At 36.6% G+C, this 14829-nt stretch overlaps 3 protein-coding genes across 3 annotated transcripts; all 3 read left to right on the top strand.

Annotated features, from left to right (window-relative positions):
* On the top strand, nt 1-3056 carry LOC106389241 (phosphatidylinositol 4-kinase gamma 7). Its single transcript, XM_013829452.3, has 2 exons — nt 1-286; nt 548-3056. The coding sequence occupies exon 2, from the start codon at nt 793-795 to the stop codon at nt 2734-2736; it is 1944 nt and encodes a 647-aa protein (XP_013684906.2). The 5' UTR covers nt 1-286; nt 548-792; the 3' UTR covers nt 2737-3056.
* Nucleotides 3057-7551: 4495 nt separating this feature from the next.
* On the top strand, nt 7552-9934 carry LOC106408304 (GDSL esterase/lipase At2g03980-like). Its single transcript, XM_048781229.1, has 4 exons — nt 7552-8206; nt 8454-8584; nt 8677-8901; nt 9354-9934. The coding sequence occupies exons 1-4, from the start codon at nt 7876-7878 to the stop codon at nt 9816-9818; spliced, it is 1152 nt and encodes a 383-aa protein (XP_048637186.1). The 5' UTR covers nt 7552-7875; the 3' UTR covers nt 9819-9934.
* A 761-nt stretch (nt 9935-10695) lies between these two features.
* On the top strand, nt 10696-14765 carry LOC106349391 (heat shock protein 90-5, chloroplastic-like). Its single transcript, XM_013789346.3, has 18 exons — nt 10696-11086; nt 11180-11253; nt 11369-11494; nt 11563-11656; nt 11745-11828; nt 11909-12052; nt 12127-12243; nt 12319-12357; nt 12448-12528; nt 12623-12727; nt 12812-12952; nt 13039-13131; nt 13202-13279; nt 13366-13620; nt 13690-13792; nt 13862-14142; nt 14225-14314; nt 14407-14765. Exons 1-18 carry the CDS (start codon nt 10817-10819, stop codon nt 14593-14595), a joined length of 2364 nt encoding a protein of 787 aa, XP_013644800.2. The 5' UTR covers nt 10696-10816; the 3' UTR covers nt 14596-14765.
* The last annotated feature ends 64 nt before the right edge of the window (nt 14766-14829 follow it).

Below are 14829 nucleotides of genomic sequence, written 5' to 3'. Positions count from 1 at the left end.
ATGGTTAAGCGATTTAACCAGAGTGGAGATCAGAGTTAAAAAGCGTTCGTCTTCACAGAGTTGAAACCCCAAGCAAGGAGACAGCCCCACACACACACACAGAGGGATCAGTGTTTTCTCACAGTGTTTGATTCTTTGCTTCCTTGCCTCCATTGAACCCTCTTCGAAGGATTCTCCTCCTCCTCCCATGTGCCTGTGTTTCTCAGAGATGATGATGATGATGATGCCTTCGAACTGACTTATTCTTCCTTATTGCCTCTGTTTCGCCTCTCTTCTTCAGATCTTTGTGAGTTTTCTTCTTACACATAAAGTTTTTGTTGTGTTATATGATTTGTGTAAGCTTTATTGGATCAAGATCTAATCTTTGGAGTGATGTGTTCTTAAAATTTGTTATCTTTGTGGAATCTATCTTTAAGGTTTGAGATCGCTTAGCTTTATTGGATCAAGATCTAATCTTTGGAAGTGATGTGTTCTTGAAAGTTATAATCTTTGTGGAGGTCTGAGATATTTTTGTACAGATCTGATAAAGATGTGATCTTTTTTGCAGATATCTTCTATTCAAATAACATATGGCTTACCTGATGTAACGATTTGGATCAACATTCTTTCTCAAAGCTCGAGACTTTTTAGTGATAACTGGCTACTGTTATCTGCTTATAGAGAAAAAGCTTTGGGTTGTCTACGTTTCATGATCGGTTTAGGTGTTATCTGCTTCTGCTGTGTCCGGTTTGTGTTGGTTTCAGACAAAGGCACTGGTCTTGGAGTTCTCTCTTCGGCTTCTCCTTTTGTTTCATGTCGCGGAACCTAGACAGTCCTGTGCAGACACAAATGGCAGTGGCGGTATTCAAGACTCCCCTCACTGGGGCTAACAACATGGAAGGGAAGCAGCATCATCGTCAGCACCATCAGCAGAAGCTACAGAGACAGTCCTCTGGGAGAAGGGTGTTTGTGCAAACCGAAACTGGATGTGTTCTAGGGATGGAGCTGGACCGTAGCGACAATGTCCACACAGTGAAGAGGAGGCTTCAGATTGCTCTCAACTTCCCCACCGAAGAGAGCTCTTTGACCTATGGAGACATGGTCCTCACCAACGATCTCAGCGCCGTGAGGAACGACTCTCCTCTCCTCCTGAAACGCAACTTCATGCACAGAAGCTCCTCCACTCCTTGCCTCTCACCAACCGGGAGAGATCTCCAGCAGAAAGACAGAAGCGGTCCTATAGAGATCCTCGGCCAGTCAGAGTGCTTCTCCGTTGTGAAACAAATGGTGAAAGACATTGTCAAGGCCATGAAGCTCGGCGTTGATCCTCTCCCTGTTCACAGCGGGCTTGGAGGAGCTTACTATTTCCGGAACAAGAAGGGTGATAGTGTTGCTATTGTCAAACCAACTGATGAAGAGCCCTTTGCTCCCAACAACCCAAAGGGGTTCGTTGGGAAAGCTCTCGGACAGCCTGGGTTAAAGTCTTCTGTGCGTGTTGGTGAAACGGGTTTTAGAGAAGTTGCAGCTTACCTTCTTGATTATAACCGTTTTGCTAACGTTCCTCCAACTGCTCTTGTGAAGATAACTCACTCTGTGTTCAATGTTAATGATGGTGTGAAGGGGAACAAAGCTAGAGAGAAGAAGCTTGTTAGTAGTAAGATTGCTTCTTTCCAGAAGTTTGTGGCTCATGACTTCGACGCTAGCGATCACGGCACTTCGAGCTTCCCTGTGGCTTCAGTGCACAGGATTGGGATACTGGATGTGAGGATCTTCAACACGGACCGTCACGGTGGGAATCTCTTGGTGAAGAAGGTTGGGACGTTTGGGGAAGTTGAGCTTATCCCGATTGATCATGGTCTCTGCTTGCCGGAGACGCTTGAGGATCCTTATTTCGAGTGGATTCATTGGCCTCAGGCGTCTATACCTTTCTCTGATGAAGAGATTGAGTATATACAGAAGCTTGATCCGGTGAAGGACTGTGAGATGCTTAGGAGAGAGCTTCCGATGATTAGAGAAGCTTGTCTGAGGGTACTTGTTCTCTGCACTGTTTTTCTTAAAGAAGCTGCTTCTTATGGGCTGTGTCTTGCGGAGATTGGTGAGATGATGACGAGAGAGTTTCGAGGAGGAGAAGAGGAGCCTAGTGAACTCGAGGTTGTGTGTATTGAAGCTAAGAGATCAGTCACTGAACGAGATGTGTTCTCTCCAAGGTCAGATGTTGTGATAGGAGAAGCAGAGTTTCAGTTTGATCTTGACTGTGATGAACTAGAATCAGTACTAACCGATGACTACTTCACGAGAAACCCTTTTTCAAACGGACGTTCTTCACTAGGAAAGCTTGAAGAAAGCATCAAGGAAGAAGAAGATGAAGATGAAGAGGACGAGGACATTACTGAAAAGGCTGTCCCTATGATCACATTGAAGGACAGCTTTTTTAGTTCAGCTGCTTTTCATGAGAAGTCTACATCTCTTTCAAAGCTTTCTACATCGATGAAGAACACACATCTTAGCGACACGGGAAGGAAGAACAACACAAAGCCTTTAACTAGAGGCAAATCAGAGAACACATCGTCTGGTCACAAAAGCGCGAACGAACAGCTTCAAGTGAGTGCAAGTTTTGTGAAAGTAGCAGACATGAAAGAGGACGAGTGGGTTCTCTTCTTGGAGAGGTTCCAGGAGTTGCTTGGACCGGCTTTTGCGAAACGCAAAACGGCAACGTTGAGCAAGAGGCAGAGACTTGGCACTTCATGCCAGTTTTGAGAGACCATATATAGTAGAGAGAGGAAGGATCTGCAGTATGAAACTGGAGGAGGCTTCTTGTTCTCGTTCTATGGTAGTAGTAAAACATAAAAAAGTTACGTTTGTAAGGTTTGGCTTATGACACAAGCAGCAAGGTGAAAGAGGGGTTTGGTTGTTTTTATGATCTTTTCACCCTTTTTTGTAAATATTTGCTTTCTACCTTTCTCTTTGTTTGTTTGTTTTTCTTGCCCCTGTATCGCCTTCTCTTGTTCTTTTATTTTACCTTTGGTATGACCTTGTGGCTTGGCCTTGTCTTATAAATAATATTAGTCTTTGTTGGTTTTGATCGTGTTACTAAATGATCAACCTTATTATAAGTTTGAGAATAGAGAAGAAGACGGATATAGCAGAACAATAGTTGAACTATGATGAACATGAAAACTGTTAAATATTATAGAGATTGAAGTCTAATATGTTCGTTCTCAGCGTTCATAATAGCCTAATAAGTTTGAGCTCAGTCTGTGAGGTTTGATGGGTGTAGAGAGAAGCAAAAGAAAGTTGCAAAGCGTGAGCGTGATGGTCCCAGGGATGTTTTGGTACAGCTGCGGAAGAAAGCGAAATGTGCAATCATCATTCATCAACATCGACCCATTTTTTCCATTATCCTTTTATCCCTTCAGGTTACCAAAGCTTGTATAAAGTGGGACCCTGTTTGTGACCCTTTGTCCATCAAACTAACATTCCACTTTTTGTACTTCTCATATGTGTACTATCAAAGTATCAAGAGGCAATATACTATTTACATATTTTAAAAGTTCATATCTATGATATACTTGTTTGATGATTTTTTTTGGTCTAATACTTGTTTGATGATTATAATGTTAAAGTAACTTTCATACTATTGAGTTCAAATTACAAGGGAAATAAACATGCAAAATCTTCACTATATACATAGTGATAAAGTGAATGCATCAATAATCATCAATGTTCTGATGTCCAAAAAAAAAAAATCATCAATGTTCTAAAATACGCCCCGTGCGGACGCTTATACGGTGCGTATACGCTACGCGGCTATTTAACCTACCGAAAAAATCATATGCGGCATGTTATGCGGTTTGTTTAGTTTACAATCCATTTCATATGATCGGTTTCTATACTAACAAGATAACTATTTGTGAATATCTCAGTTTTTAAAAGTGTGATGATGTATGAGGGGGGGTTTTCCTTTTCGCATTGAACAACTTTTAATGTTTTAGCATTCGACAAAATCTTCTATGTTACCTTGTATTGTCTGGTCATCTTTTTTTCTTTTCCAGATGTTGCTTTTCTAAACATTGTAGTCGTTGGCAATATACATAGTGCTTTTGAATGTATTGGCAGTTCCTTTCTCATAATTACTTCTCTCTTTTATCTACACTCTGTATCGTTTAAAGGACTGTCTTTCTATATAAAGACCAATCAATCCTTAAGAGAAGATTTGACTTGTTCTATGCAAAACCAAAGTTTTAGTTTGTAATTGATGGTGGAATTGTATCTCTCTTTCTCGATAAAACCAATTTTACTACTAATATTAACTTTCTATCGTTCACGATTATCATATTCATATACAAAGATATTCGAGTATATAATAATTTTGACCATTTATATATGTTAGCATGATTTCTTGTTCCGTGGGTAAACAGTCTCCTGAATCTTTTGTAGTGAAGCTTCGTCTATAAAGCAATGCAAAAGTTATAAAAGATTAACATTTGTCCTATCAATACAATTAAAAAATTGACGTAGGATACTTTGATGCTTTTTCGTTGGCTGTGGATATGAGTTATCATACAACTTGATCTTCGTTTTGGTGTATGATTTGATGTGAATGATAATAACACTTGGCCACTGACAAATTGTCGACAAACATAGGTGACTATTGTCTTTCCTTTTCTTTTGTGTTCCAAATTAAATCCTCTTGTAAAACGGAAAAAAAATCTTAAAATTTATAAACCACTCAATTGACTAGTTAAATTTCAGGTTCACAGTGTAATTGTCTAAAAGAAGAAAACTAACTTTTTAGCATTTTAGAGAATATAAGATATGTGTAGTGTCTACGGGGGATAGGATGAAGCAATGGAGAATGGTGCAAGGATGTGAGCTATGTGGAGAGAGAGACGAGACAAGAGACCACTTCTTCTTCGCATGTCCATATTCATATACAGTATGGAAAGGTTTCGCAAGCCGGCTTCTAGGTCATGGAATCAACCCAGACTGGCAATGAACTATCAACAGATTGCAGCGTATGGGAGGAAAGGAAATAGATACAGTACTAGCCAAGATGCTTTTGCAGACTTCGATTTATTATGTTTGGAAAGAAAGGAATGCTAGGCGATATCATCAGGCATGGACGAACACATACCAAATGCGAAGATTGATAGATAAAGTTGTTAGGAACAGAATTGTATCGCTTAGGTACAAGTGGGATCATAAATATGGAGGACTCCTACAGCGATGGTTCCAGCCCAAACATACAGTCCCAGATCTTTACTTCTCATACTTTAGCATAGAAAATACATAGTCTAGATATAGATTGAGATTGAGTTTGTGACCGATAGTTTGTACATAACATTTTTTGATTGATCAATAAATTTTAAATTTCATCAAAAAAAAAAAATCTAATCATATTAAATGTTTATTTGAAGAAAAAAAACTTTTACTATATTATAGATTCATTGTATTTTTAGTTTTTTTTCTTCTATTGATCTAAAAATCCATAAAACTTCAGACATTAAGTGACCCAAATTATATTTTCACAACCTTTACATGTTTCGGTGACATTAAATTTTGAAATTTATCAGGTCTATCTGGACTCAATAGAAACTCTCAAATTTGGTAGTGAGGAATTTGAATTAAAATATGGGCAGGTTCAAACGCGCAGTTGCGGTTACGGGTGTATGAGTTTACGAAAGCGGATGGTTGCGATTTCAAACATTATTAAGTGTTTCGTATTACTGCTACAATGTTTGAAAATTATTGCATTTGCAGATCATTTTTGACTGGTTTATCCACATATGCGAAAATTAATTAATAAAAAAATATTTAATAAACAGAAAGTTTAATTACAAAAACGATAATTTGAAAACCCAATATAAAAAAATAAATATAAATTATATTTATAAATAATATCATTAAAATAAATACAAAAATTATATTTATAAAACATATTATAGTACATATAAAAATTATATTTATAAAACATATTATTATAAAATTATATTTATAAAATCATAGTATTAAACATATATATATATATTAGTATTTATAAAACCTTAGTTATAATTATTTATTTTTATATTTACATAATTTTTACAAAAATAATAAAAAAATTTCTCTTCCACAACTGCAAACGCTAACTGGAACCCGCTTTTGATTTTGAAAAGTTTAGAGCGGTGTAAAGCGGTTTGTAGTGTTTTGTGTGATTGTTGTAAAACGTTAACAATCGTTACTAACCGTAAATTACGACTGGTAGCGGAAAAACCAATAAAACTATTAATCGAAAATCTTACGCTTATGTCTCGAGCCTTATAATATTATGGAAAATTGGGTGAGATAACACCAAAAAAAAACATAATTCACTATCTAACTAAAATCTCATTCTCTCTTCTTTTCTCTCTTCTTTTCTCTCTTCTTATCTCTCTTTACCTTTTCTCTACAAAACTAATTTTTCTTTTTTCTTAACTATTTCATAAATAAGCCCTAATATTATTCATTTGACTAGACATTAGACACATGTGTAGTATTCAGATAAACCGGAAAGATATTAGAAAATCAGAACATACGTACTAGTCGAACAAGAATCAGAAAACCAGCAACCGGACAAGAATCATTTGCTCTCTTGTCTAATGTTATTTTACTTTTCCGAATTGCGGGATAGGGTAATGTTATCCAATATTCATAAACTCCCACATATTTTTATAGGATTAAGCTTAAACAATATAGCTGGAAGCCTGGAAGTACGTGGGAAGTTGATATGTGCATAGTTGATGAATAACATTTATTGTAGGTCCGTGGACCATATCTCAAGTTGACTTTACATGACATTATAGGGTGGATGTAAACATTTGATGGCTAACCTGCGGTGTATTTATTTTTTTACTAATAACCTGAACTGTTTTACTGCAGCGTTATAAAACGTATAGTTTTTCTTTTTCTTTTTATAAAGCGTATAGTTAGACACAAAGACTAGCCGAAGCTCTTTCGACGATTTTAAATCTATGATTTTCTTCTTGTTTCTACACGTAAAAATACAAATACTATATAGTAAAACGTTAATACAATCTTGTTGAACAGATGAACATATAAATATTTTTTACATACACCAATTAGGGTCATAATTCATATACTTTGTTCAGTAATCGATGATATAATCCTTTATTATTGTATTAACATCTGGATTAGTAAACTATTGTTACCACAAAATCCTCTGACATGATAGGTAATGCAGATAGAATATTTGAAAATATTCTTAAGTATTTTAATTATTTGATTTATTAATAATAGAATAATTAGTTTTAATGTTTTAATTAGAGTTTTATGATTTTTATAAAGGTTAATTTAGACTATAGATTTACGTAGTTTTTGATTGATTTATAAAATAGAGGTTGAAACCTTTTATTTTCTTTGTTATGGCTAGAACTCGAGATTTCTCGACAAATTAAGAAGATAATGGTTCTTTGATATTCCTATACTAAATATTTTTTTTGTATTTATCTTACCTTCCGCTCCATAAACAAATTAAGCAGCTGCATATATAAATAAAATCTCCATCGCTCCACAATAGGCAATGTCAGGATAATTTAGAGCAATAAACAAATAGTTTATAAAAGCATGATTGTATTTATACGCAGCTGTACTGAGTACGATATTTTATGATAAAACTTGGGCATCCTATTCTCGTTGCCATATGAGTTTTTTATAAGGAGTTTTCTTTTTGGTGTATTTTTTTAATAAAGAGTTTCGATAGTTTATTATTCAATTCATATGTAGGTTTGTTTAACAATGTTTAATTATAATTTTTAGCACGCTGTATTATTCTTTTCTAGTATGTGTGAAAGCTGTATGATCATGTTTTCCAAATCGCTTATATAACTAAACTTTCAGTCGTCGTGCTTTCATACTCACATGGTTTATTTCATCTCTTGTTTTCTTTCCCTAATCCTGAATAAGATAGAAATGGTTTTGCCTTCTTCTCTAAAGACATGCCTTCTTTTGCTTTTCATCTGTCTTCTCAATGTTTCCACCATTTCATCGAAGCCATTAACTAACGAAACTGTGCTTTTTGGCGGGAAATTTCCAGCATTGTATGTTATAGGAGATTCATTGGTTGATTCAGGGAACAATAATCATCTTGACACGATGGCCAAATCAAATTTTCCACCTTACGGTTCTGACTTTGAAGGAGGCAAACCCACTGGTCGTTTTGGCAATGGCAAAACAATTGCTGATTACATTGGTAAGAACAAAAACGGACGTATTGGATGGTTTATGTTTTAAATGTATAATGTAATATTTAACTACGCTGATATTGTACAATAACAATGAGTAAAACTGATTGGTAACTTTAAAGAAAATCTATAATTTAGATAATACAGAAATAGTGAAAGCTGAGAAAGATAAATCATTGTAAATGGGAATCTTGCAAAAAAATTGAATATTGAGATTTAAACCTTGTCTAAATGTGTTATTATGTTTTCTTCCAGCTATTTATTATGAGCTTCCTTTGGTTCCTGCTTATATGGGATTATCAGAAGAACAAAAGAACAATATCTCAACTGGTATTAATTATGCTTCTGCTACCTGTGGGATTTTTCCTGACACAGGAAAGACAGTGGTAGGTTCACACATTCTACAAAACTATCTTTGCACTATCGGTTTCGGAAAAAAAAATCTAATGAGTTTTATATGATTCTTTCTATGAACAAGGGAGAATGTCTCTCGTTGAGTGTCCAAGTCGATCTGTTCAAAGAAACCATTGACAAGAATCTGAAGAAAATGTTTAAGACGCAGCCAGAGCTCAGCAAACACCTGGCTGAATCGTTGTTCATGACTGCGATCGGAGTTAACGACTACTCTTTCTTCTATAATAAGACAATGGATGCAAATGATTTCGCAAACAAGCTTCTTCATGAGTTCTTTATACAAATTCAGGTATATATTCATTAGGAGGTTTTCACCACTTTCTCCTTGGCCACCTAATGGTAATATATTGAATACTTAAAAGAAAATTTTAAAAATCATTCTAGACGGCCTCTTAAATCCTCCAAAACGTATCGATTAGCTTTTAAACCACGTAAAAATTATAATAATATATAATTTAGAAATTATGATGATAGATATATTATACTTTAAAATGTATGAAAATAATTTAACTGTTACTATCTGTATATAACAGAATGTTTTTTTCTTCTGTATATCAGAATGTTCAATACACTATACTTTACATATTGGCCTAACTAACAATATAGTGGTTTGAATCACCGACGCATATTGTTTTCTTAAACACTGCTTCAAAGTCTATGGATTAGTCTGAGTTTTCGTAAAGAAAATTTTCATCTTAATCAAGATTCATTCTACTAAAGATTTTGATCTTGTTGTTGTAGAGATTGCATGGTTTAGGAGCAAGGAAGTTCTTCATTAACAACCTTAAACCATTAGGATGTTACCCAAACATAATAGCTCATACGGTGCCACGTGGAAGTTGTGACGATGATTTAAACCTAGCGGTTTCCATTTACAACGCCAAGCTAAGAAGAAGCCTAACTCAATTGAAGCAGAAATTCTCAAACACTTCCTTCTTGCACTCAGATTACTTCAACTTCATGTTGGGACTTAGAGGACCTTCGAGAAATCATGCTAGTTCAAATCTACTGAACACGACAAGCCCATGTTGCCCTAGCGTTTATGATGGAGGTGCATTGACGTTTTGCAGCGCCAATTCGAGCTCGTGTACGATGCCAGATAAACATATTTTCTTTGATCCATTTCATCCGACTCAGTTGGCGAATTTCATGTACGCGATTGGGTGTTTCCAGGAGAGAAAAATTTGCCATGTGGTGAGAGCTTAAATTAACTAAATTTACTCAACGACAATCTTATGAAGAAACACAAGTTTACTTGTTGTTTATTTTGGTCTCACCAAGATCAACGTTTCTAATGTACCAAAACCTTATTATGTCAGGCATGAGCCGCATGACTAACGTTTGTTAATAAGATATATTAAACAAATTTGTTAAATAATAATTTAAGAGTGAAAAATAATACAATCAAATGATTTTAATAAATTTCTAATTAATTATAGTCATATGTTTATGATAATATATTGATTAAGATTGCTATACAGTTAATTTATAAAATTATATTTATTAACCCATTAATATAGCTGATGAAGTGTCAATATGATTTTTTATAGTATAAATTAGATATAAATATAAAAAGCATGTTACAAATTTGTATGGAGCATTAAAAAGTGTTGGATCGACACTGATCTGGTCGGGGGTATGGATTATCGAATGTTGAAGATAATCTAGGCTAGCTCAATTTTTTTTTTTAAAGTCTATATGTTTATATGAGTTCGGTTTTTGAATTTTTTTCCTTAGAATTTAAGCAGGAAGGGGTACAAACAATTACAAGAAAGATATGATACACTTAGATATATACCTGTTTCGATTTAAATTTCGTATAGTTTTTTCTTCTTTTTTTTTGGATTTGGTTCAGTTTTTCGGATCATAGCCTAGTTCAGACCCAGTTTCTTTACGTGGTCGTATTTCAGACCCACACTGACTCAAAATCCTAGGTTCCTACAGACCGTAATGGGTTAAACATAAACGGCCCAATAGGCTTTCTACATGTCAGTCACCTTATACTCGCACCTGAAGCGCGTGACTACCACCGTTTTCTAATTTTCTTTTTGTGACCAAGAGGCGCGTGCGAAACGAACGGATAATGCTCTTCACACTCTCGAAACATCTCACTTTACACCTCCTTAAAACCTTGAATAGGGTTTTCTCCTTCCTCTACAGATAAGAGTTTGAGATCTTCAAACCTCTCTTTCTCTATATCTAAAATGGCTCCTGCTTTGAGTAGAAGCCTCTACACGAGCCCTCTGACCTCAGTTCCATTCACTCCAGCTTCTTCTCCTCGAAACCAACCTCGCCTCTCTCATCTCCGAACCGCGTTTCTCCCTCGCGGCGGCGGTTTGAGAACCGGCGTTTCTTGTAGCTGGAACCTCGAGAAGAGATGTAACCGCTTCGCCGTCAAGTGCGACGCCGCCGTGGCGGAGAAAGAGACGACTGATGAAGAAGGGTCCGGTGAGAAGTTTGAGTACCAAGCCGAGGTTAGCTCCCCCCAAAAAGTTTCGATCTTTTACTTGTGGGCATGTCTAGAAATGAATAAAGTTTGAGACTTTGGATTTGAATCTCGTTGGCAGGTTAGCAGATTGTTGGATTTGATTGTTCATAGCTTGTACAGTCACAAGGAAGTTTTCCTCAGGGAGCTTGTGAGGTGAGTATTGGATTCGTTTTCAGAATTGGATTGTGTGTGTGTTTCAATCTGATTTTGATTGTGTGTTTCTGTAAAAAAAAAAAGATTTTGATTGTGTTTTGTGGTATGTTTACAGTAACGCAAGTGATGCGTTGGATAAGCTGAGGTTCTTGAGTGTGACGGAGCCTGCTATGCTTGGAGATGGTGGTGACCTTGAGATCCGTATCAAGCCTGATCCTGATAACGGCACCATAACCATTACGTAATGATTTAATCCTTGTTTTTAACGATTAGATGTAAACATGATTACTGATTGATGTTAATTTGCAGTGATACTGGGATTGGAATGACTAAGGACGAACTTATAGACTGCCTTGGAACTATTGCTCAGAGTGGTACTTCCAAATTCTTGAAGGCTCTTAAGGTATCTCTCTGCATATTAGTTGCTATTAGATCTATCTCGATGTTAAGTTTTTGGATTCATCGTTTTAGTGTCTTCTCTCTTTGTTCAGGAAAACAAGGACCTTGGTGCTGACAACGGTTTGATAGGACAGTTTGGTGTTGGGTTTTACTCTGCTTTCTTAGTTGCTGAAAAGGTGAATACTTTTTCAACTTCTGTTCACTTAGTGTATATCTTAAGAGGAGTGGTGGACTTATAGTTTGTCTGTATTTTCAGGTTGTTGTGTCCACCAAAAGCCCCAAATCTGACAAGCAATATGTTTGGGAGTCGGTAGCTGATAGTAGCTCATATGTGATCAGAGAAGAAACCGACCCTGACAACTTTCTACGCCGTGGAACGCAAATTACTTTGTATCTAAGGGTACTTTTCTTTGTTAAATCATTCTTTCATTGAGATCTCTTGTTGTTGATGCGACCGGTTATTCCTGGCTGCAGGAGGATGATAAATACGAATTTGCGGAGTCTACAAGAATCAAGAACCTTGTGAAGAACTACTCTCAGTTCGTTGGGTTTCCCATCTACACATGGCAGGAGAAATCAAGGACTGTTGAGGTGAGAGGTCAAGAACCTTGTCACTTATTGCAATCACAAAGACTGTGTTAACACTGCAAACGTGTTTTGAATTAGGTTGAAGAGGAAGAACCAGCTAAGGAAGGAGAAGAAGAGGTAAAATTTTCTGTAAACTGTCATGCAGCCGAACACTGTCCTTCAGTTTTCTTAGCTATGGACATGACCTGGTTACTTGTTTGATTCCAGGGTGAGCCCAAGAAGAAGAAGACTACTAAAACTGAGAAGTACTGGGATTGGGAACTAGCCAATGAAACCAAACCATTATGGGTGAGACTTGAGCACTTTTAATGTTTGTTTTGTCTTGGTCCTTTATGAGGTCTGACATGCTCACTAGATTATTGTTTTTTGACCTTTAAAATAGATGCGAAACTCAAAGGAAGTGACAAAGGAGGAGTACAATGAGTTTTACAAGAAGGCATTCAATGAGTTCTTGGATCCACTCGCTCACACACACTTCACAACTGAGGTGCTTATACTATTTCATTATATATAAATATCATTCCTTTGATTGGATGCTTATCGTGTGTGTAATTTTATTGTTTCTAAAAAGGGAGAGGTTGAGTTCAGGAGCATTCTATACATCCCTGGGATGGGTCCTCTTAACAACGAGGACGTCACCAACCCGAAGACAAAGAACATTCGTCTCCATGTCAAGCGTGTGTTTATCTCTGATGACTTTGATGGAGAGCTGGTGAGTTTAAAACATAGAACCACATTGTGTCTCCGATGGTTCCATTCTTTTTGTTTGTTGTAACATGTTTCATTATCTGTTTATAGTTCCCAAGATACTTGAGCTTTGTGAAGGGTGTTGTGGACTCAAATGATCTTCCTCTCAACGTCTCACGTGAAATTCTCCAAGAAAGCAGAATCGTAAGTGGTGCCACAGTTATATGAATCACACACCCTCCATACTAATACACATCTTGTAATAACATTTCAGGTAAGAATCATGAGAAAGAGGCTCATTAGGAAGACTTTCGACATGATTCAAGAAATCTCCGAGAGTGAAAACAAAGAGGTACGTGTATCCTCATTAAAACCCATTTTGTTCTTTTAAGCTCATTTGATTAGATATTCATTTTGGTTTGGTACGGATGGTTTCAGGATTACAAAAAGTTCTGGGAGAACTTTGGTAAATTCATTAAACTGGGTTGTATTGAAGACACTGGCAACCACAAGCGTATCACACCGCTGCTTAGATTCTACAGTTCCAAGAACGAAGAGGAGTTGACAAGCTTGGATGAGTACATCGAGAACATGGGAGAGAACCAAAAGGCTATCTACTACCTTGCCACCGACAGCCTCAAAAGTGCCAAGTCAGCTCCGTTCCTGGAGAAGCTCATTCAAAAGGACATTGAGGTACAAATGATTCAAGATTAGTTTCTCAACTTGGCTTTTCTCTTGATATTTGTTTTCATTATATTGTAGGTTCTATACTTGGTTGAACCTATCGATGAAGTTGCTATTCAGAACTTACAAACCTACAAGGAAAAGAAGTTTGTTGATATCAGCAAAGAAGATTTGGAACTTGGTAAGTGTTTGTTAGCAGTTCTTGTGCAATCAGTGTGAACTTTTCTTTTTCTAACAGCACTTTTTACAGGTGATGAAGATGAAGTCAAGGATAGGGAAGCTAAACAAGAGTTCAATCTTCTCTGTGACTGGATGAAGCAACAGCTCGGTGACAAAGTTGCCAAAGTCCAAGTCTCGAATCGTTTGAGCTCTTCTCCCTGTGTGCTTGTCTCAGGCAAATTCGGGTGGTCGGCTAATATGGAAAGGTTAATGAAGGCACAAGCTCTTGGAGACACTTCAAGCTTGGAGTTTATGAGAGGTAGGAGAATCCTTGAGATCAATCCAGATCATCCTATCATCAAAGACTTGAATGTAAGTGTTTCATCTCCTCTCTAAAATCTCCTGTTATTACGAAACAGCCTAATGGAGTTTATTTTTGCATATATTTGTGCAGGCGGCTTGTAAGAATGCACCTGAGAGCAGTGAAGCAACTAGAGTGGTTGATCTCTTGTTTGACACTGCTATAATCTCGAGTGGATTCACTGTAAGTAATCTAACAAAGTTCTTTGGCTTTCTTGTTTTTCTAGTAGTGTTTTAGATTGTTTTTCCTCACTTTTGATGTGTTTGTCTGAGCAGCCTGATAGTCCAGCCGAGCTGGGGAACAAGATTTATGAGATGATGGCTATGGCTGTTGGAGGAAGATGGGGACGCGTTGAAGAAGAAGGAAGCAAGAATGTGAATGAAGGAGATGACACAAAAGATGGAGAAGCAGAAGTAATTGAACCATCTGAAGTCAGGGCAGAGAGTGATCCGTGGCAAGACTGATTCAAACCTTTCTTTTTTTAGTCTTCTACAGTGTTTTTTTGACACAAAATGCTTTGCTAAACTAGGATTCTCTTCCTTGTGTTGGGCCTTGGTGATATCATTGGCCTAGTTAAACCTCGTTATTGGAGATTATGCAATATTCCTCTTATAGACAAAATTCAATTACCATATATTCCCCTAAGAATTATGCAAAATTCCGTGAAATGCATTAATGTGTTCCCATATATAGACAAA

Source organism: Brassica napus, chromosome A6 (assembly GCF_020379485.1).
Source record: "Brassica napus cultivar Da-Ae chromosome A6, Da-Ae, whole genome shotgun sequence".
Taxonomy (NCBI): Eukaryota; Viridiplantae; Streptophyta; class Magnoliopsida; order Brassicales; family Brassicaceae; genus Brassica; species Brassica napus.
This window is presented reverse-complemented; position numbering and strand designations above follow the sequence as displayed.

Coding starts and splice junctions, on each gene's coding strand:
- LOC106408304 (XM_048781229.1), top strand. CDS start 7,876: ATGGTTTATTTCATCTCTTGTTTTCTTTCCCTAATCCTGAATAAGATA. Junction 8,207..8,453: donor AACAATTGCTGATTACATTG/GTAAGAACAAAA, acceptor GTTTTCTTCCAG/CTATTTATTATGAGCTTCCT. Junction 8,585..8,676: donor CTGACACAGGAAAGACAGTG/GTAGGTTCACAC, acceptor TCTATGAACAAG/GGAGAATGTCTCTCGTTGAG.
- LOC106389241 (XM_013829452.3), top strand. CDS start 793: ATGTCGCGGAACCTAGACAGTCCTGTGCAGACACAAATGGCAGTGGCG.
- LOC106349391 (XM_013789346.3), top strand. CDS start 10,817: ATGGCTCCTGCTTTGAGTAGAAGCCTCTACACGAGCCCTCTGACCTCA. Junction 11,087..11,179: donor AGTTTGAGTACCAAGCCGAG/GTTAGCTCCCCC, acceptor TCTCGTTGGCAG/GTTAGCAGATTGTTGGATTT. Junction 13,132..13,201: donor TTCTCCAAGAAAGCAGAATC/GTAAGTGGTGCC, acceptor ATAACATTTCAG/GTAAGAATCATGAGAAAGAG.